Genomic DNA, 23169 nt, shown 5'->3' with positions numbered 1-23169 from the left:
ACCTTATTTTAATCCTAGATATAGCTATCTGATGCTTGGTTGTCTAATTTTTCTGCTTGCCCATAGATTAGAAGTGGCAAAACCCCAAAAGGCTACATATGCTATGAGTTTATTTCTTAATTAGATAGACCTGTATTGAGTGATAGCTATATGTTAAGTGGATGTTATAGATGTAGGAGAATAAGGTTGACTAAGAATAAGAGATAGTATGAGCAAGACATAACCTCATAACTTAGATCCTTTAGGAAAGTCAAATATAAAAAATAATTACTAGACTCCCACAGATTTGTTCTCCCATCATATGGTCCTATAGTACAGTGTTCCTTAAAAACCCTATCAGTTGTAGTTTACATTTTTATTTGGTTATTTGATTAATGTCTGTCTTTCTCACTATATTATAAGCTTTATAACAGCTCATTATTAACAGTCTTCAGTTTCTAGAGCAGAGGTCTGTAGAGTATATAACCTGATGTCATTTTTTACATAGCCCTCCAAGCTAAAAATTGATTTTACATTGTAAGGATTGTAAAAAATGGGACAAGGATTTGTATGGGCCACAGAGCCTGAATTATTTACTGGCCCTTTATAGAAGGTTTGTTGATTTCTTGCCATGAAGGAATCCCTGGAATATAGTAGGTGTTCAATTTAGAAAAAAAAAGATGAATGAATTGTAACACCATTTTAAAAAGTTGTAAGCGAGGTATAAACAGGCACTAAGGAGGTAGTGACTGACTGCCTGGAAAAGGTAGCAAGTGCTTTCATAGGGAATGACTTCTGAGCTGAATTTTTGAAGGCTGAAGTTTCTCTGCTAGATAAGATAGGCAGAGGCATCTTGTAAATGAGGAAGGAAGAGGCAGAGGGAGCAAGAATGAACAAAGGCCCTGAGCATATGGAAGGACACAGAGTATTTGGAGAGCAGAGGGAAAAGAAATGAGATTGGAGAAAATTAGGAGCCATCTTGTGCCTACTGCATCTTGCTGAGTTTTGCTCTTCTGAAGACCTTGGAAAGTCATTGGGGGTTTGTAAATTATGAAGTTGTGGGATCAAATACGTGCTTTGGGAGGATGATTGGTGGCAGTAGGAGGATGATCTAGAGTGGGGGACTCTTGGCGTGGAGCATGGTGGGGAGGCTTTCTTTGGTCTGTTGAATGAAAGTGTTGGTAGTGAGGATGGAAAACAGGAAAAGATTTAAAAGTATGATTGGCAGATGGTAACAGTCAAGAGACATTTGATAATAGCCTTCCTTGCCTTCTTTTGCAGAAATGAAATGGGGAGAGTGTTTATTAGTGGTCTGTAAATTAAAATTTATTTTCGTTACTCAAATTTAAGCATTTCTTTGTATAATTGCTTGGATTAGCATGCTGTTGTTTTTTAAAGTGGGAAATATAGTCATCCATCTTTTATACATGAAAGTAATCTGTATAACAATTATAAATTGATCTGTCAAATAGGGTTTGGAGTTGAAAATATGGCAACAGCAATGGATGAAGACCTGGAAGAAGAACTAGATGAAAAAGATGAGAAGTCTATGATGTGCCCTCCAGGCATGCACAAATGGAAGCTGGAGCAGTGCATGGTTTGCACTGTCTGTGGAGACTGTACAGGTTATGGAGCCAGCTGTGTCAGTAGTGGACGGCCAGACAGAGTCCCCGGAGGGTAAGAGAGAGTGATTCCTACTAAAGAACATGTGCAGAACACATTTCTTTGCAAAATCGTTCCAGAGTATACTCTACTATTAATATTTTTTTCTTAAAGACACCATGGCATCTTCACTTGATCTTAGCCAAAAGGCCAAGAAAGTATAATTCTTAATTGTTTTCTGTTATAATAATTTATATTTTAGTGTCATTTTTAAGGTTGGCTTTCTTTCATTTGATTCATTTAAACCATTATTTAAAAACAGGTCATAAGTTTTTCAAGATTTGGGGCTGTGCCTCTATTTGTATCGTTTTTCTAAGCCTATTTACTGCCAGATATCTATTATTATTTCTTTTTGTTGAACATGAATCTTTTCTAAATAAAATTATCAATATCATATAGAGTACTTGATTAGATATATAATTTTGTTTTAAATTAAATTTACCATTTATAATTTTAGAAATTTTGTGTGCTTCTAAAGTTACATCATACCTGTTATATTTATCCTTGTTCTCAAAGGACCACATTTTTCAGGGTTCTATATTATTGTAAATTTAAATTTAAAGTTAATATGTAAGTTTGGCAGATGTTTTCTGCTAGGATGTTAGGAAGAATTTTGAATTTGTTTTATACATTGCTAGTTATAGTCACTGTAACATAATGGGATATTCTTTGTAAGACCAGCTTTCTGATAATTGGCTGATTTGGGGGAGTAGAAAAAATTTTGTGAAGAGAAGCCCAGAAGGAAGACAGCCATCCCTGCATCTTGACCTTCCTCTTTGGCAACTCGGTAATAGTTGCTTCTTCCCAAATACTGTCTGGATCTAATAGGCGTTTATTTCTAAGTTTATGTTTGGCCTATCATAGTTAGATAGGTCATATATAACAGGCCTTTTCTTTAAGGCTGCTGAGATGTGATTTTTTAAAAACAAATTTTCTTTATATTATTAGTGTAAGCAATAAACAGTCATCTTTATCAAAGGATAATATTTATTCTGTCGTGCTTTATGTTTGGCTCTGTTTTCTGTTTTTAAGCACCTAACTTCTTTATTTTTAAATTTAATTCGGATGCAGATAGATTCTATGATTATTTTTTAACAGTGTTGGAATTGAAATTTATTCTCCTGGATGTCTCCAACACTATTTCCATTAAAATTCAATGTTAGCTGGGTGTAGTGGCCCATGTCTGTAATCCCAGCACTTTGGGAGGCTGAGGCCAGAAGATCACTTGAGGCCAGGACTTTGAAACCAGCCTCGGCAGCATAGCAATACCCCTATCTCAAAAAATATATAATAAAAATAAAATTTAATATCCCTACTCTCTGAACTTAAGCAGCCAGTATATATCATGAACAAAATCTATAAATTCTCTGGTCCCTTTTGAAATTAATTATTCTTCATATTTTTTCCCCCAGAGACTTATATAGTTTATAACAATTATTCATAGACTTACATGGACAATACTAACCAAGTATAATAATTGCTTTATTAATGAAGCAAACTGAATATATCAGAATACTAAGGACTATTAAGCTGACTTCAATTATTATAAAATTGTGACTACATATGATAAAATAAATATGAAATTGAGCAGCTTAACCATTTTTAAGTAGACAGTTCTGTGGTATTAAATCCATTCATAATGTGCCACTCTTACCACCATCCATCTCTATAACTCTTCATCTTGTAAAACTGAGACTCTGTACCCATTAAACAATTACTACTCATTCTTCCCTCTCCCCTGCCTCTGGCATCCACTATTCTGTTTGCTTTCTTTCCTTTATGATTGACTACTCTAGGTACCTCTCGTATAAAGCGAATCATAGAGTATTTGTCTTTTGGAACTGGCTTATTTCACTTAGCATAATATCCTCAGGGTTCATCCAGGTTGTCACATATATCAGAACATCCTTGCTTTTTGAGGCTGAATGATGTTCTATGGTACATATATACCACATTTTGCTTATCCATTCACGCACTGCTGAACACTTGGGTTGCTTCCACATTGTAGCTATTGTGAATAATGCTGCTGTGAAGATGAGTGTACAAGGAGCTCTTTGAGACCCTGTTTTCAGTTTCTTTGGGTATATACCCAGAAGGGGAATTGTTGGACCATATGGTAATTTTATTTTTAATCTTTTGAGGAACTGCCACACTATTTTCCACAGCAGCCAACCAGTTTACATTCCCTCCAGTAGTGTACAGATGTTCTAGTTTCTTCACATCCTTCTTAACACTTATGATCTGTTATTTTGGTAGTGGCATCCTAATGGGTGTGAGGTAGTATCTCATTATAGTTTTGATTTGAATTTCTCCAGTGATTAGTGATGTTCAGCATCTTTGCATATGCCTGTTGGCTATTTGGAGATCTTTAGAGAAATTCTATTCAAGTCCTTTCTCATTTTTGAATTGGGTTGTCGATTTCTTTTTGTTCAAACTATATAGTTTGAATATTAATTCCTTATCAGATATATGATATGAAAGTGAAAAGCCATGTCTGTGGGTTATGTTTTTACTCTGTTGACTTTGTCTTTTCAAGCACAAAATTTTTTAAATTTTCATGAAGTCTAGTTGTCTATTGTTTTTTTTGTTGTTGTTGCCTGTTCCTTTGGTATAATATCCAGGAAATTATTTCCCAATCTAGTGTTGTGAAGGGTTTACTGTATCTTTTCTTCTAAGGGATTTTTTTTTTTTTTTTTTTTAAATAGTTTTAGGTCTTACATTTAGGTCTTTGATTCATTTTGAGTTAATTTTTGTATATGCTGTTAAAGAAGTATCCAGATTCATTCTTTTACATGTGGATATCCAGTCTTCCCAGCAATGTTTATTGAAAAGATTATCCTTTCTCTATTGAATCATCTTGGCCCCTTTGTCAAAAATCATGTGACCGTATATGTGAAGGAAGGTTTCTCGGCTGTCTATTCTATCCCATTGGACTGTATGACGGTCTTTGTGCCACACCATATTGTTTTGATTACTGTAGATTTGTAGTAAGTTTTGAAGTCAGGAACTATGAGTACTTTGTTCTTCTTTTTCAAGCTTGTTTGGCTCTTTGAGGTACCTACAGATTTTCTATGAATTTTAGGATAGGTTTTTCTGTTCTGTAAAAAACATCATTGGGATTTTGATAGGGATTACAACGAATCTGTAGATTGCTTTGGGTAGTATGAACATCTTAAAAACATTAGTCTTCTAATCCATGAACATAAGATGTGTTTCTATTTATGTCATCTTTAATTTCTTTCAGCAGTGTTTTATAGTTCTCATTTCACCTCCTTGGTTAATTGCTAAGCGTATTCTTTTTGATGCTGTGGAATTGTTTCTGTAATTTCCTTTTCATATTGTTCATTGTTAGTGCCTAGAAATACAACTGATTTTTGTGTGTTGACTTTGTATCTTCCTACTTTGCTGAATTCATTTTCTCTATTGGTTTTTTTGAGTGGAATCTTTAGAGTTTTCTATGTATAAGATTGTATTATCTGTGAACATAGATAATTATATTTCTTCCTTTCTACTCTGGATGACCTTTATTTCTTTTCCTGTCCAGTTGCTCTGGCTAGAACTTCTAGTGCTGTTTAGGAGTGGTCAAAGTGGGCATCCTTGTCTTCTTCCTGATATTAGAAAGGAAAAACTTTCAGTCTCTCACCATTATGATGTTCACTGTGTGTTTTTCATGTGTGGTTTTTATGTTGAGATCATTTCCTTCTATTCCTAGTTTGTCAAGTGTTTTTATTATGAAAGGGCATTGAATTTTGTCAAATGCTTTTTCTCCATCAATTGAGATGAGCGTGTATTTCTTTTCTTTCATTCTGTTAATGTGTTATATTACATGGATTGATTTTCGTTTGTTGCATTCTGGGAGTAAATCCCACTTGGTTATGGTGTATAATTATTTTAATATCCTGCTGAATTTATTTTGTTAGTATTTTGTTGAGGATTTTTACATCATTATTCATACGGGATATTGGTCTGTAGGGTTTTTTTTCTGCCGCCTCCTCCGCCGCCTTCTCTCCCGCTCTCCCTCCTCCCTTTCTTCTCTTTCTCCTTCTCCTTCTTTCTTCTCCTTCTCCTCCTTCTTTTCCTCCTTCTCCTCCTCTTCCTGCTCCTTCTTCTTCTACTCCTTCTCCTTCTTTTCCTTCTTTCTTCTTCTTTTTCTTCATCTTTTGCCTGACATTGGTAATCCTGGCCTCAAAGAATGAATTAGTGTTCTCTCCTCTTCAATTTTTTGGAAAATTTTGAGAAGAATTGGTGTCATAAATACTATCTTAAAATTAGTGTCAATCTGGCATATTATGTATCATAGTTTTTACTGTGTAGTAAGTGATCTTCCAAATAGTTTGTAATGCTTGCTTTTAAAAGTGAGACATTTCACAGATGTCTAGCTACGTCTTTTAAACTGCTGCCAGGTATGTTCTTCCTTTTGTACCTTCCGAAATCTGTATAACCTGGGGTTCAACAAGGCTATCAAAAGTTTTAAGGACTGATTCAATGAACTACATTAAAGCTATGCCTTCTACAAAATATGTGGCTAAGAAGTTAGTTTCCCTGACCCCAAGTCAGTTTCTGGGAGTGTCTTTGTCAACGAATACCCCATATGGTTCACAATGGATATGAAAGGGACGAAGGAGAAAAAGAACAGGTAATTGGACTCTGTGAAAGGAGAGAATGGGAGGTGATGGCATGTAAAGAAGAGAGGGGGAAGGAGACGTGTGTGTGTGTGTGTGTATATATATATGTGTGTATATATATGTATTTTATTTTTCCTTTCCAATGTGTGGATATTTTTATTTCCTTTTTGTTGTTGTTGTTATTTTATGTTCTGGAATACATGTGCAGAACATGCAGGTTGGTTACATAGGTATGCAAATGCCATGGTGGTTTGCTGCACCCATCAACCTGTCATCTACATTGGGTATTTCTCCTAATGCTCTCCCTCCTCTAGCCCCCACCCCCCGACAGGTCCCAGTGTGTGATGTTCCCCTCCCTGAGTCCATGTGTTCTCATTGTTCAACTCCCACTTATGAGTGAGAACGTGCAGTGTTTGGTTTCCTGTTCCTGGGTTAGTTTGCTGAGAATGGTGGTTTCCAGCTTCATTCATGTCCCTGCAAAGGACATGAACTCCTCCTTTTTTTATGGCTGCATAGTATTCCATGGTGCATATGTGCCATATTTTCTTTATCCAGCCTATCATTGATGAGCATTTGGGTTGGTTTCAAGTCTTTGCTATTGTGAATAGTGCTGTAATAAACATACATGTGCATGTGTCTTTATAGTGGAATGATTAATAATCCTCTGGGTATATACCTAGTAATGAGACTGCTGGGTGAAATGGTATTTCTAGTTCTAGATCCTTGAGAAATTGCCACACTGTCCTCCACAATGGTTGAACTAATTTACATTCCCACTAACAGTGTAAAAGCTTTCCTATTTCTCTACATTCTCTCTAGCACCTGTTGTTTCCTAACTTTTTAATGATTGCCATTCCAACTGATGTGAGATGGTATCATTGTGGTTTTGATTTGCATTTCTCTAATGACCAGTGATAATGAGCTTTTTTTCATGTTTGTTGGCTGCATAAATGTCATCTTTTGAGAAATATCTGTTCATATCCTTCGCCCACTTTTTGATGGGGTGGTTTGTTTTCTTGTAAATTTGTTTAAGTTCTGCCGCATAAATAAACATCTTCTTTTGAGAAGTGTCTGTTTATATCCTTTGCCCACTTTATGATGGGGTTGTTTGCTTTTCTGTAAATTTGTTTAAGTTCTTTGTAGATTCTGGATATTAGCCATTTGTCAGATGGATAGATTGCAAAAATTTTCTCTCATTCTGTAGGTTGCCTGTTCACTCTTATGATAGTTTCTTTTGCTGTGCAGAAGCTCTTTAGTTTACTTAGATCTCATTTGCCATTGCTTTTGGTGTTTTAGTCATGAAGTCTTTGCCCATGCCTGTGTCCTGACTGATATTACCTAGGTTTTCTTCCAGGGTTTTTCTAGTTTTAGGTCTTATGTTTAAATCTTTAATCCATCTTGAGTTAATTTTTATATAAGGTGTAAGGAAGGGGTCCAGTTTCAGTTTTCTGCATATGGCTAGCCAGTTTTCCCAACACCATATTAAATAGGGAATGGGAAAATATTACATGAAGCTGGCAAGCTTAGGCTTTCTTGCTGAAGGCTACCAACACCTGCCTTTACTTATCTGCTGGACAGCAACATTGTTTGATTGTTTTTAGCTAACCAACCCATCTTGGTCGCTTAATCCTAAAGCTTCTGGTACTTCACTAACTGCAAAAAAAAACTTTTAAAAAATTGTTTTTAAAATAGTGACTTTGATGATAGTTGAATCTGTGTGTATTTTCTGTAGAAATATACCAATTATGCCTATTGGGAGCTTAATCAGAGTCTTGTTTTTAATTATTCTGCTCTTTATACCCTTTCTTTAAAATGAGCAATCGTGATCTAAAGAGGTGATTTCATTGCTTACTCATTTAACAATTTCAAAAATGTGGAAAATGAGTTATAGAAAAGAGTTTTAAGGAAAAATTAGGAAGATCTCCGTTGTCTTTTTCTCCTCCCCTAGGATCTGTGGTTGTGGTTCCGGAGAATCTGGTTGTGCTGTGTGTGGATGTTGCAAGGCCTGTGCAAGAGAGTTAGATGGTCAAGAGGCGAGACAAAGAGGAATTCTTGATGCAGTGAAAGAAATGATACCTTTAGATCTTCTTTTAGGTAATTTTGATTGATTATACTATGCTACACTGAGTTGTCTTCAACTCATTAAGTCTGAGAGTTTAAACAATTTCTTTTAGGTATATGTTAAAAAATTAAGATAATAATTAATGTATGCAATACTGCTCTTATGGTAACTGACAATATGACATTGTTTAAGGGATGAGATTCTTTTTTTTTTTTTTTTTTTTTTTGAGATGGAGTCTTGCTCTGTTGCCAAGTCTGGAGTACAGTGGCTCAATCTCAGCTCACTGCAACCTCTGCCTTCTAGGTTCAAGTGATTGTCCTGCCTCAGCCTCCCAAGTAGCTGGGAATACAGGTGCCCACTACCATGCCTAATTTTTGTATTTTTAGTAGAGACAGGGTTTCACCATATTGGCCAGGCTGGTCTTGAACTCCTGACCTCAGGTGATCTGCCCGCCTCTGCTTCCCAAAGTGCTGGGATTACAGGTGTGGGCCACCATGCCTATCCAGAATGAGATTCTTTTTCCCTTTTTGGCTAAGAATTCTTAAAGTAAAAATATTGTGTGTTTTAGACAATGTTTTTGCTATCTTTTCTTTCTTGAATTTTAAGTAGTTCTGTTATAGTTATTATATAACATGTATGTTGTTATTATTTTTTTTGGCCAATCCTCTAGCTGTCCCAGTGCCCGGGGTTAACATTGAAGAACACCTTCAGTTACGACAAGAAGAAAAACGGCAACGTGTAATCAGAAGGCACAGATTAGAGGAAGGAAGAGGTAAGATGTAGCTACAGAGAAAAAGTACATGAAAATCCACTTTCCTACCCTATCCTGAAACCACTGAAAAGTTCACACAATAAACTAATTTTGGGTAAGAAATCATCAAAATTAAAATTAGTAATATTCTGATAACTCATGAATATAATGTGAAAATATTCAAGGTATTCATAATTGTTCTAATAACATATGTTGAAGGTATTTATAATTGTGCTAGTAGCATACGTTTAATTCAGCAGAGTATTTATGGTGTAAGTCACCATATTAAGATTTGTGCCATCTGCCAAGTATCAGTAACTATTAGAAATGGCTACTTTTTAAAAATAGATATTCTCACAACTTGTCCTTCACCCAGACTTTGGACTCATCTATTTGACCGTGGAACAAAATTCAGTTTAGTCTTTTCACTTCTGTTTTCTTTTTTTTTTTTTTTTTTTTTTTGAGACGGAGTCTCGCTCTGTCGCCCAGGCTGGAGTGCAGTGGCCGGATCTCAGCTCACTGCAAGCTTTGCCTCCCGGGTTTACGCCATTCTCCTGCCTCAGCCTCCCGAGTAGCTAGGACTACAGGCGCCCGCCACCTCGCCTGGCTAATTTTTTTGTATTTTTTAGTAGAGATGGGGTTTCACCGTGTTAGCCAGGATGGTCTCGATCTCCTGACCTCATGATTCGCCCGTCTCGGCCTCCCCTGTTTTCTTATTCTTTTATGCTCCTTATCATTTGGGCATAGTCCTACTATGCTTCCCTCCAGATCAGTGCAGTGCTTTCGTGTGTCTTTTTTTGGAAAAAGCTCGTTCTAGTTATGTATAGAAAGGGTAAGATGGCAGGTCTGCAGGTTTTATTTACAAAGATAGGTCTATTGTTTATCTTTTCCTCATTGTTTATGATAATTTCTTAGCTTAAAAATACATTTAACTGGCCAAGCATGGTGGTTCACGCCTGTGATCCCAGTGCTTTGGGAGGCTGAGTTGGGCAGATCACAAGATCAAGAGATGGAGACCATCCTGGTCAACGTGGTGAAACCCCATCTCTACTAAAAGTACAAAAAAATTAGCTGGGCATGGTGGTGTGCACCTGTAGTCCCAGCTACTCAGGAGGCTGAGGCAGGAGAATCACTTGAACCCGGGAGGTGGAGGTTGCAGTGAGCTGTGATCACACCACTGCACTCCAGCCTGGTGACAGAGTGAGACTCCATCTCAAAAGAAAACAAACAAAAAAATTTTTAACTGTGGTTATAATTGGTATTTGAATACGCAGAGATAAATATATGTATTACTAAAGATTTCCTTGCTCAGTAAATTTTTTTGTTGTACGATTAAGACAAATTGTTATGGAGGTCTATGATTTTATTCTTCCACTAGGCAAAATTTTGATTAGAAATGTTTACTGATACTGCATATTTTAAATGCTTATTACATACGGCATGATATTTGATGTGTGAAATAAACCTTTTACCCATTTAACCATCATTATACATTTTTTTCTAGCTATTGTTTTTGTTAATATATGGAATAAGTAGTAAAATGTATGACACACATGGTGAATTCTAGTTTTATTAAACTTAGATTGTAAAACATACTTGGCATATGAAGAGTGTTCTTCATAGCATCTGATAAGTGAAGTTGATTGAAAAGGTGAAAATTTACTATTGTTTGGCTTTGCTTGCATAATGTTCTTTAAAGGATATTTTAATGAGATTAATATAGATACTGTCAGTATTTACATTATATAAGTATGTGGGAAAATTGCATGTTAAATGTTTCCTACAAAACAGGATAGAATTAAGTTTCTGACATGTGGTAATTAATACTTTTTTATATTGATATAATTTTTTAAGATTAGTTATCATTATATCTATTCACTACCTGTTTTTTCTTTCTTTAGAAATATTAGGTTGAGCGACATGAATGGACCTACAAAATGCAGCTATCTCTTACGTTTAAACTACAGTATAGCACATCCTTACACTTAATTATTCACAGTTAATTACTTGCCAAATGCTGTTTATCTTGTTACTCTTTTTCTCTTCCCTCCTAAAAAAGCTATTCTTCTCTAGGTATAGTGTATTTGTGCATATAGGAAATAAAGGAACATTGAATTGTGCATTGGTAACTTGACATAACTTGGTGATTGTGGAATATTCTTTTGCCATTTATTTTTAAATTTGACATAAACCTGTGAAACATAATTGTAAACACTAACCCTTTAAAGTTAAAAAAAATCTTCAACTAGTTAAATATTTAAAGAAATTATGTTGTTGTATCAGAATTTCCAAAGATAGATTGAGGTGCTAGGCACTTAGTGTCTATTTTGTGACAAATAGGTTTCATCTGCAGTCCTAAATATGTAGAACATCTGTAGAAACACTTTATTCAGATTATTGGTGCACATAAATTTTGTCTTGTCCTTATTTTTTGGTAGAACTCTTTCTTACACAGATCACCCTCCTTCATGTTTGTTAAAACAATATGTAGTGAATATCTTTTCTTGATGAGTGGAATCTTCAGTGTGAACCTCAATTATGGCAGTCCTTGCTTTCCATGGTACTGAGATTAACAGAAATTTGTGCACATTGGAACCATGTCCTCCCCTTTCACAGTCAACACAGTTACCTAGAATCATGCAAAAGGAGGACAGAGTTCCCATATGCCTGCGTTTCAGTTAACACAGCACTATGCAAAGTGATGCCTGCTTGTATGTTTTGTTTGTTTGTTTATTTATTTATTTTGACATGGAGTCTTGCTCTGTTGCCCAGCCTGGAGTACAGCAGCACAGTCTTGGCTCACTGCAACCTCCCCTTCCCAGGTTCAAGTGATTCTCCTACCTCAGCCTTCTGAGTAGCTGGGACTACAGGTGCCCGCCAGCATGCTCAGCTAATTTTTGTATTTTTAGTAGAGGCGAGGTTTCACCATGTTGGCCAGGCTGGTTTCGAACTCCTGACCTCAAATGAACCACCTACCTCAGCTTCCCAAAGTGTTGGGATTATAGGTGTGAATCACTGCGCCCAGCCTATTTTATTTTAAACAAATATTTTTGCATTTGGACAAGAATTCTAACTGTGTATTCATTTTTTAAAAAATCAAACTTCAGAGTCATTCAGTGACTTTGAAAATCCTTATACTGTATTAAGTAATTAAAAAACTATTGTGATATGACACTTTTATGATTTTATATTATTCTTAGGACTCCATTAAGCAATTTTATTTAAAAACACATTTTTATAAGAAAACAAAATTAGATGAAAATGATATACCCACACTCCCATAGGGATAAAACAAGAAAGATAAATACCAAAATATTAACAATGCTTTTTCCTGACAGATGAGTTTATAGATGATTTTTTATTTTCTTCTTTACAATTTGTTTCCTAAATATTCTCCAATAAGCATATTAGTGTGTAAATAGAGTAAAAGTTACGTTTTATAACTAAAGCCATTTAAAAAAAAAATACTGATTAGGTTTAAGGCATCTATAGTTTGCTTACCTTTGCTTTTTAAGAAATATTTTTATTTTAATTGGATAGAGGAATCTCTTTCAGGTGCTGTGCTTTTCATTACTTTTGGGCCATGGTTCTCAAGTTGTTCTCAAAGGGACCAGCATCACTTGGGCACTTGTTACGAGTACTCAGGCCCCACTCCAGATCTCTACTGAAGCAAAAACTGGAGGAGTACAGCCAGTAAACTGTGCTTTAATAGTTTTTCAGGTGATTCTGATGGTCCCAAAGTGTGAGACTTAGTGCGCTAAGTCGGTTGTTTGCACTTTGCGGTTTTATCCATTGACCTTCTGTATCAGAAACACCTGGGCCTAATGAATCAGAATTTATGGGTCAAGGGCCTTGGAAACAGATTTGAGTCACTTGCACAGTGTTCTAAGGCTCTTCTCTGGCACTGTGCTAGAAAAGATGGTATTGGCTTTGCTCCCATAAGGAATAGAAACGTCAAATAAAATTTTCGTTTTCCAATTGCCATACATACATGTCTTTTATTTCTTTGGCCTGTTGATACTTTTTAGAAACTAATAATTTAGTAGTATGTTAGTAATTATACTTGCTAGTAATTGGCTTTTACCTGTGTTAATATTTCAGAATTTAAGAATTAGATTATGTTAGATTATTTTACTTGACTTTTCTGTCTTATTTACCAAGTCTGATCTAAATTTTTCATAGTTGATCAGAACTTTGGGCTCTAGTTCTTTTTTTTTTGAGTCAGTGTCTCACTCTGTTGCCCAGACCGGGGTGCACTGGTATGATCTCGGCTCATTGCAACCTCTGCCTCCCAGTTTCAAGCAATTCTCCTGCCTCAGCCTCCCAAGTAGCTGGGATTATAGGCATGCACCACCACACCTGGCTAATTTTTGCATTTTTAGTAGAGAAGGGGTTTCACCATGTTGGCCAGGCTGGTATCAAACTCCTGACCTCAGGTGATCGGCCTGCCTCAGCCTCCCAAAGTGCTGGGAGTACAGGTGTGAACCCCTGAACTCAGCGTGGGCTCTAGTTCTTGTACTAAAGCCTTGCTCAGACAGCCTCAGGCCTGTTGACGTAATTTAGTTACTGTTTTATCACACCAGGTTTCCTATAATGGAATGAGCTATTGAAACCCAAAAAAGCAATGTTATTACTGCTTTTTCATAAATTTTGAACTTTGTCTTTAATTTTAAATCTTTGTTATTAATATTCTAGTTAATTTTTTTCTTCAATTTATCTTTTTAGGTATTAATAGTATTCATTTATAGATTTTAGTTCAATGGTTTGTGATAATTTTTTAGATTATATTGGGTTGGTTAATGTATTAATTTAACTGTGTAAGTGAAGTGCTTATTCAGTGAAATTCTTAAGTAGGGCTCTTGAAGTCATCAGAAGAACTAATGGATGATTATATTAATGATTTAATCTTTATATTCCTTATCAGCACTCTGTTTCATAAGGAAAATTAAACTCCAATAATGTTAGCTTTTTCTTCTTTCTTCTAAGTATCCAAGTTTCATAATTATGAGCTGTGGATGGGCTAAACCCATGTCCTGGCTTAACTGGGAGAGTCCCATTTTATAGGTGTCCAGGTATATTTCTTAATAGTGCCCTTTTTTACTCTCAGTAGAGTCTCATTTGGGTAGTAAGTTATATGGTTAGCCTCACTATAGAGTATGGTGGTTGAGAGCATCTGTTCTGCAGTTATTAGACTTGGATCAAATCCCGGCTTCTTAAGTTTTGCCACCTATATATGACCTTGGAATTTTAGTCACCCTGAACATCAGTTTTCTTACCTTCAAAATGGGGATAAATTTACCTACCTACCTAAGGATGTTCATGAGGATTAAGGGATATGGGTAAAAGTGCCTAGCATATACTAATCCCTAAATAAATGCTTCCTGGTGATTGTGGTGGTGGTGGGAGACTATTTAGTAGTCTATACTTTTCTTTGAGCTTGATTCTCTTTCAGCTCTGGACTTGACTTAATTACTTTTCTTACAACATTGGCATGGTAATCACAAAACTTTGATTATTACTGGGAAAAATCCACAACAGCTTTTCTAGAATAAAACATTCCATTTTCATAGGAAAAAAATTAGTTACAAATTAGAAAAAAATTATTTTTTAATTTTTGTTATTTTTTTTATTATACTTTAAGTTCTAGGGTACATGTGTACAATGTGCAGGTTTGTTACGTATGTATACATGTGCCATGTTGGTGTGCTGCACCCATTAACTCATCATTTACATTAGGTATATCTCCTAATGCTATCCCTCTCCCTCCCTCCACCCCACGACAGGCTCCGGTGTGTGATGTTCCCCTTCCCATGTCCAAGTGTACTCATTGTTCAGTTCCCACTTATGAGTGAGAACATGCAGTGTTTGGTTTTTTGTCCTTGCAATAGGTTGCTGAGAATGATGGTTTCCATCTTCATCCATGTCCCTACAAAGGACATGAACTCATCCTTTTTTATGGCTGCTGCGTAGTATTCCATGGTGTATATGTGCCACATTTTCTTAATCCAGTTCTCATTGATGGACATTTGGGTTGGTTCCAAGTCTTTGCTATTGTGAATAGTGCCGCAATAAGCATACGTGTGCATATGTCTTTATAGCAGCATGATTTTTAATCCTTTCGGTATATTCCCAGTAATGGGATGGCTAGGTCAAATGGTATTTTTAGTTCTAGATGCTTGAGAAACCACCACACTGTCTTCCACAATGGTTGAACTAGTTTACACTCCCACCAACAGTGGAAAAGTGTTCCTATTTCTCCACATCCTCTCCAGCACCTGTTGTTTCCTGACTTTTTAGTGATCGCTATTCTACCTGGTATGAAATGGTATCTCATTGTGGTTTTGATTTGCATTTCTCTGGTGGCCAGTGATGATGAGCATTTTTTCATGTGTCTGTTGGCTGCATAAATGTCTTCTTTTGAGAAGTGTCTGTTCATATCCCTTGCCCACTTTTTGATGGGGTTATTTTTTTCTTGTAAATTTGTTTGAGTTCTTTGTAGATTCTGGATATTAGCCCTTTGTCAGATGAGTAGATTGTAAAAATTTTCTCCCATTCTGTAGGTTGCCTGTTCACTCTGATGGTAGTTTCTTTTGCTGTGCAGAAGCTCTTTCGTTTAATTAGATCCCATTTGTCTATTTTGGCTTTTGTTGCCATTGCTTTTGGTGTTTTAAACATGAAGTCTTTGCCCATGCCTATGTCCTGAATGGTATTGCCTAGGTTTTCTTCCAGGGTTTTCATCATTTTAGGTCTAACATTTAAGTCTTTAATCCATCTTGAATTAATTTTTGTGTAAGGTGTAAGGAAGGGATCCAGTTTCAGCTTTCTACGTATGCTAGCGAGTTTTCCTAGCACCATTTATTAAGTAGGGAATCCTTTCCCCATTTCTTGTTTTTGTCAGGTTTGTCAAAGATCAGATGGTTGTAGATGTGTGGTATTATTTCTGAGGACTCTGTTCTGTTCCATTGGTCTATATATCTGTTTTGGTACCAGTACCATGCTGTTTTGGTTACTGTAGCCTTGTAGTATAGTTGGAAGTCAGGTAGATGCCTCCAGCTTTGTTCTTTTGGCTTAGGATTGTCTTGGCAATGCAGGCTCTTTTTTGGTTCCATATGAACTTTAAAGTAGTTTTTTCCAATTCTGTGAAGAAAGTCATTGGTAGCTTGATGGGGATGGCATTGAACCTATAAATTACCTTGGGCGGTATGGCCATTTTCATGATGTTGATTCTTCCTATCCATGAGCATGGAATGTTCTTCCATTTGTTTGTGTCCTCTTTTATTTCACTGAGCAGTGGTTTGTAGTTCTCCTTGAAAAGGTCCTTCACATCCCTTGAGAGTTGGATTCCTAGGTATTTTATTCTCTTTGAAGCAATTGTGAATGGAAGTTCACTCATGATTTGGCTCTCTGTTTGTCTGTCATTGGTGAATAAGAATGCTTGTGATTTTTGCACATTGATTTTGTTTCCTGAGACTTTGCTGACGTTGCTTATCAGCTTAAGGAGATTTTGGGCTGAGACGATGGGGTTTTCTAAATATACAATCATGTCATCTGCAAACAGGGACAATTTGACTTCCTCTTTTCCTAATTGAATACCCTTTATTTCTTTCTCCTGCCTGATTGCCCTAGCCAGAACTTCCAACACTATGTTGAAGAGGAATGGTGAGAGTGGGCATCCCTGTCTTGTGCCAGTTTTCAAAGCTAATGATTCCAGTTTTTGCCCGTTCAGTATGATATTGGCCGTGGGTTTGTCATAAATAGCTTTTATTATTTTGAGATACGTCCTATCAATACCAAATTTATTGAGAGTTTTTAGCATGAAGGGCTGTTGAATTTTGTCAAAGGCCTTTTCTGCATCTATTGAGATAATCGTGGTTTTTGTCTTTGGTTCTGTTTATAGCTGGATTACATTTATTGATTTGTGTATGTTGAACCAGTCTTGCATCCCAGGGATGAAGCCCACTTGATCATGGTGGATAAGCTTTTTGATGTGCTGCTGGATTCAGTTTGCCAGTATTTTATTGAGGATTTTTGCATCGATGTTCATCAGGGATATTGGTCTAAAATTCTCTTTTTTTGTTATGTCTCTGCCAGGATTTGGTATCAGGATGATGCTGGCCTCATGAAATGAGTTAGGGAGGATTTCCTCTTTTTCTATTGATTGGAATAGTTTCAGAAGGAATGGTACCAACTCCTCCTTGTACCTCTGGTAGAATTTGGCTGTGAATCCACCTGGTCCTGGACGGTTTTTGGTTGGTAGGCTATTATTGCCTCAATTTCGGAGTCTGTTATTGGTCTATTCAGGGATTCAACTTCTTCCTGGTTTAGTCTTGGGAGGGTGTATGTGTCCAGGAATTTACCCATTTCTTCTAGATTTTCTGGTTTATTTGCGTAGAGATGTTTATGGTATTTTCTGATGGTAGCTTGTATTTCTGTGGGATCCGTGGTGATATCCCTTTATGTTTTTTTGTTGCTTCTATTTGATTCTTCTCTCTTTTCTTCTTTATTAGTGTTGCTAGCGGTCTGTCAATTTTGTTGATCTTTTCAAAAAACCAGCTCCTGGATTCATTGATTTTTTTTGAAGAGTTTTTTGTGTCTCTATCTCCTTCAGTTCTGCTCTGATCTTAGTTATTTCTTGCCTTCTGCTAGCTTTTGAATGTGTTTGCTCTTGCTTCTCTAGTTCTTTTAATTGTGATGTTAGGGTGTCAATTTTAGATCTTTCCTGCTTTCTCATGTGGGCATTTAGTGCTATAAATTTCCGTCTACACACTGCTTTAAATGTGTCCCAGAAATTCTGGTATGTTGCGTCTTTGTTCTCATTGGTTTCAAAGAACATCTTTATTTCTGCCTTCATTTCGTTATGTACCCAGTAGTCATTCAGGAGCAGGTTGTTCAGTTTCCATGTAGTTGAGCGGTTTTGATTGAGTTTCTTAGTCCTGAGTTCTAGTTTGATTGCGCTGTGGTCTGAGAGACAGTTTGTTATAATTTCTGTTCTTGTACATTTGCTGAGGAGTGCTTTACTTCCAACTGTGTGGTCAACTTTGGAATAAGTGTGATGTGGTGCTGAGAAGAATGTATATTTTGTTGATTTGGAGTGGAGAGTTCTGTAGATGTCTATTAGGTCTACTTGGTGCAGAGCTGAGTTCAATTCCTGGATATCCTTGTTAACTTTCTGTCTCACTGATCTGTTTAATGTTGACAGTGGGGTGTTAAAGTCTCCATTATTATAGTGTGAGAGTCTAAATCTCTTCATAGGTCTCGAAGGACTTGCTTTATGAATCTGGGTGCTCCTGTATTGGGTGCCTATATATTTAGGATAGTTAGCTCTTCTTGTTGAATTGATCCCTTTGCCATTATGTAGTGGCCTTCTTTGTCTCTTTTGATCTTTGTTGGTTGAAAGTCTGTTTTATCAGAGCTTAGGATTGCAACCCCTGCCTTTTTTTGTTTTCCATTTGCTTGGTCCGTCCCTTTATTGTGAGCCTATGTGTGTCTCTGCACATGAGATGGGTCTCCTGAATACAGCACACTTATGAGTCTTCTTTATTCAATTTGCCAGTCTGTGTCTTTTAATTGGAGCATTTAGTCCATTTACATTTAAGGTTAATATTGTTATGTGTGAATTTGATGCTGTCATTATGATGTTAGTTGGTTATATAGCTCGTTAGTTGATGCAGTTTCTTCCTAGCATCGATGGTCTTTACAGTTTGGCATGTTTTTGCAGTGGCTGGTACCAGTTGTTTCTTTCCATGTTTAGTGCTTCCTTCAGGAGCTCTTATAGGGCAGGCCTGGTGGTGACAAAAATCTCTCAGCATTTGCTTGTCTGTAATAGATTTTATTTCTCCTTCACTTACGAAGCTTAGTTTGGCTAGATATGAAATTCTGGGTTGAAAATTCTTTTCTTTAAGAATTTTGAATATTAGCTCCCACTCTCTTCTGACTTGTAGAGTTTCTGCCGGGAGATCTGCCGTTAGTCTCATGGGCTTCCCTTTGTCAGTAACCTGACCTTTCTCTTTGGCTACCCTTAACATTTTTTCCTTCATTTCCACTTTGATGAATCTGACAATGATGTGTCTTGGAGTTGCTCTTCTTGAGGAGTATCTTTGTGGCGTTCTCTGTATTTCCTGAATTTGAATGTTGACCTACCTTGCTAGGTTGGGGAAGTTCTCCAGGATAATATCCTGCAGAGTGTTTTCCAACTTGGTTCCATTCTCCTCGTCACTTTCAGGTACACCAGTCAGACGTAGATTTGTTCTTTTCACATAGTCCCCTATTTCTTGGAGGCTTTGTTCGTTTCTTTTTACTCTTTTTTTCCTAAACTTCTCTTCTGGCTTCATTTCATTCAATTGATCTTCAATCACTGATACCCTTTCTTCCACTTGATCGAATCAGCTACTGAAGCTTGTGCATTCATATTGTAGTTCTTGTGCCATGGTTTTCAGCTCCATCAGGTCATTTAAGGACTTCTCTATACTGGTTATTCTAGTTAGCCATTCATCTAATCTTTTTTCAAGGTTTTTTGCTTCTCTGCGATGGGTTTGAACTTCCTCCTTTAGCTAAGAGAAGTTTGATCGTCTGAAGCCTTCTCTCAACTTGTCAAAGTCATTCTCCATCCAGCTTTGTTCCTTTGCTGGCAAGGAGCTGTGTTCCTTTGGAGGGGGTGAGGCGCTCTGATTTTTAGAATTTTCTGCTTTTCTGCTCTGCTTTTTCCCCATCTTTGTGGTTTTATCTACCTCTGGTCTTTGATGATGATGTCATACAGATGGGGTTTTCGTGTGGATGTCCTTTCTGTTTGTTAGTTTTCCTTCTAATAGTCAGGACCCTCAGCTGCAGGTCTGTTGGAGTTTGCTGGAGGTCAACTCCAGACCCTATTTGCCTGGGTATTAGCAGCAGAGGCTGCAGAACACCGAATATTGCTGAACAGCAAATGTTACTGCCTGATCGTTCCTCTAGAAGCTTCGTCTCAGATGGGTACCTGGCCTTGTGAGTTGTCAGTCTGCCCCTACTTGGGGGTGCCTCCTAGTTAGGCTACTCTGGGGCCAGGGACCCACTTGAGGAGGTTGTCTGTCCGTTCTCAGATCTCAGACTCTGTGCTGGGAGAACCACTGTTCTCTTCAAAGTTGTCAAACAGGGACATTTAAGTCTGCAGAGGTTTCTGCTGCCTTTTGTTCAGCTATGCCCTGTCCCCAGAGGTGGAGTGTACAGAGGCAGGCAGGCCTCCTTGAGCTGCCATCGGCTGCCCCGAATTCGAGCTTCCAGGCTGCTTTGTTTACCTACTTAAGCCTCAGCAGTGGCGAGTGCCCCTCCCCAGCCTCGGTGCCGCCTTGCAGTTAGATCTCAGACTGCAGTGCTAACAATGAGGGAGGCCCCATGGGCCTGTGACCCTCCGAGCCAGGCATGGGATATAGACTCTTGGTGTGCAGTTTGCTGAGACCGTTGCAAAAGCACAGTATTAGGGTAGGAGTGATCCGATTTTCCAGGTGCCCTCTGTCACCGCTTCCCTTGGCTAGGAAAGGGAATTCCCTGACCCCTTGCACTTCCCGGGTGAGGCAGTGCCTTGCCCTGCTTCATCTCACGCTCAGTGGGCTGCACCCACTGTTCTGCCTCCACCGTCTGACAAGCCCCAGTGAGATGAGCCCGGTACCTCAGTTGGAAATGCAAAAATCACCCCTCTTCTGCGTCACTGGAGCTGGGAGCTGTAGACTGGAGCTGTTCCTATTCGGCCATCTTGGAACTGCCCCCTAGAAACAAATTTATTAAAGCCTCTTATTTCAAAGTGATTGAGTTGATGTTGCTATTAATTTTTGTTTGTTTGTTTGTTTTGTTTTGTTTTGAGACGGAGTCTTGCTCTGTTCTCCAGGCTGGAGTGCAGTGGCGCGATCTCGGTTCACTACAACCCCCGCCTCCCAGGTTCACGCTATTCTCCTTCCTCAGCCTGGCGAGTAGGTGGGACTACAGGCGCCCTCCACCACGCCCCGCTGATATTTTGTATTTTTAGTAGAGATGGAGTTTCACCGTGTTAGCCAGGATGGTCTCAATCTCCTGACCTTGTGATCCGCCCGCCTCCGCCTCGCAAAGTGCTGGTTTACTGGCCTTAGCCCCTGCACCCGGCATGTTGCTATTACTTTTTAAGCCCTTAAAAACACTATGGTTTTCTTGATTTGACACATCGAATCCAAAATTAGCTGATATTCCAGTAACACATAAAAGTCTCTTTTTAAATTAAAATATTATATGAAGCACTTAAAGAATATAAGTAAGAAAAAGTAGATCAGTATAACCCTTTATACATAAAGAACCATTAGGAGAATTTTAGTGTAATTTCTTACACTTTTTTACTTATTTTATATAATTTCATACTGCGATAGATATTGATGTCCTGTTTATATTCCCTTTAATATTATATCATAAAAGTTTTTTTGTGTTTTATTGCAAATACCATATTAAAGTAATACAGGAATTTAGGTCAAGGTTTTGCATAAATCTATTCCTTAATTCAATTATTGTTTCTATTTCATTGTCATCTTCTAATCAAGTTTTACTTATTTCTGGTTATATCATTGACTGAATTTTATTTTATATTTTTGCTTAGTGTTATAATAGATATATTTTTATATTTTGCTAGTATTTTACCCCCACCTTCCCATTTCCATCCCCCCAAAAAGTAAATGTTAATAGTCTAATATCTTACTCTATTAAAATATAATCGTGTATAGAGACTTATACATATGTGAAAGTGTAGACATACGTTTATTTAGAGAAGTATTATTATGTATACATTTGGAGCATCTTTTTCTCATTTTACAATACAAGAAGAACACACTCTAGGTCAGTAAGTGTGGATCTACCACATTCTATGCAATAACGACCTAATATCATAATATGGCTATACCATAATTTATGTGACCATTATTTATTGATGGGCATTCAGGTTATTGTAGGTTTTTGTGGGTTTTACTGTAATAAATATTCTTAAACTTAGAGCTACATATTAGTGTTTATATAGCAGAGCTTTCCAGAAATAGAATGTATGGGGCAGAGAGTATAACTGTCTTAAATTTTAACAGATAATTCACATTGTTTTAAAAATGTTACAGGAATTTATACTCCCTAGACTAATGTATAAGAGTAGTGTTTTCGTCTAGCATCACCTGTATTAGTTATTCTTTTATTTATTATTATTATTTTTTTTTGTAGAGCAGAGTCTTGATACGTTGCCCAGCCTGGCCTCAAACAACTGGGCCCAAGTGATCCTCGCGCCTCAGTCTCCTGAGTAGCTAGGACTGTACAGGCGTGTGCAACCACACCTGGGTTTAGTTACTCTTTTTAATTCTTGGAAAACAATGGTGAACAATGTTATCTCATTGTTATTTTAACACAAAGTCATATTCTGTGTAAAATTATTTCATAAATCTCATTTTAATCGCTGCATATTATTCCATTGAGTAGATGTATTAGAGTTTTTAATTAATTACTTTCATTTGGGTATTTTTTAATGCTTGCTATAATGAATAAAGTTGTAGTAAACACCTTTGAGGTGAAATCCTTTAAAAATATTTTAGAGTTTTCTTTAGGATAGATTCCTAGTGTGCAGTTACTTGGTCAAAGGATAATTTTGAAGATCCTGAAATGTATTACTGAGAGCTTTCTGAAAGGCTTGTACTATTTAACACCACCACTTATTCCATGCTTTCTGCCTGTGTGCCTACAGATGAACTCTGAATTACCCATTGTCTACACATGAGCGTAGCTTCTATTCTAAACCTGGTTATCTCATACCCCTATTTTATTCACTCCTCTCTCAATGAAAGAAATAAATCACTGAGTTCTATTTATTCAGCCTTAATTCTTTAATAGCTTTTTAATATCTACTTTTCAGAATTTTACTGTTTCCTTAGCTGAGGCTGCTTCTCTTCTTTGCCTGAATGACAGCAAAAAGCCTTTTAACTGGCCTTACCTCCAGTCTTATCATCTTCTAAGCCATTAGCCACCTTCTTTCCAGAATATTCATTCTGCAATACAGATCAGATCAGTAGCACTTCTCTGTTTAAAACCAAAAGGCTATTCATACTCCTTAGGATGAAGGGTACACTTTT

General features: G+C 37.1%; 1 protein-coding gene and 1 pseudogene across 18 annotated transcripts in view; one reads left to right on the top strand and one right to left on the bottom strand.

Moving 5' to 3' along the window:
- The window catches only part of MYCBP2 (MYC binding protein 2), a 283622-nt gene that overhangs the window by 75076 nt on the left and 185377 nt on the right, over nucleotides 1–23169 (top strand). For all 18 annotated transcript variants that reach the window (XM_021929688.2, XM_021929697.2, XM_021929696.2 and 15 more), the window contains exons 15-17: nucleotides 1452–1656; nucleotides 8215–8360; nucleotides 8999–9100. In XM_021929688.2, the coding sequence (XP_021785380.2) occupies nucleotides 1452–1656; nucleotides 8215–8360; nucleotides 8999–9100 (453 nt within the window). The remainder of the gene's footprint in view (nucleotides 1–1451; nucleotides 1657–8214; nucleotides 8361–8998; nucleotides 9101–23169) is intronic.
- Nucleotides 1672–1803, bottom strand: LOC116270641 (annotated as a pseudogene).

The sequence above is a fragment of the Papio anubis genome, chromosome 15 (genome assembly GCF_008728515.1).
Source record: "Papio anubis isolate 15944 chromosome 15, Panubis1.0, whole genome shotgun sequence".
Lineage (NCBI taxonomy): Eukaryota > Metazoa > Chordata > Mammalia > Primates > Cercopithecidae > Papio > Papio anubis.
Note: the sequence above shows the minus strand (reverse complement) of the source record. Positions and strands in the feature narration are given on the sequence as shown.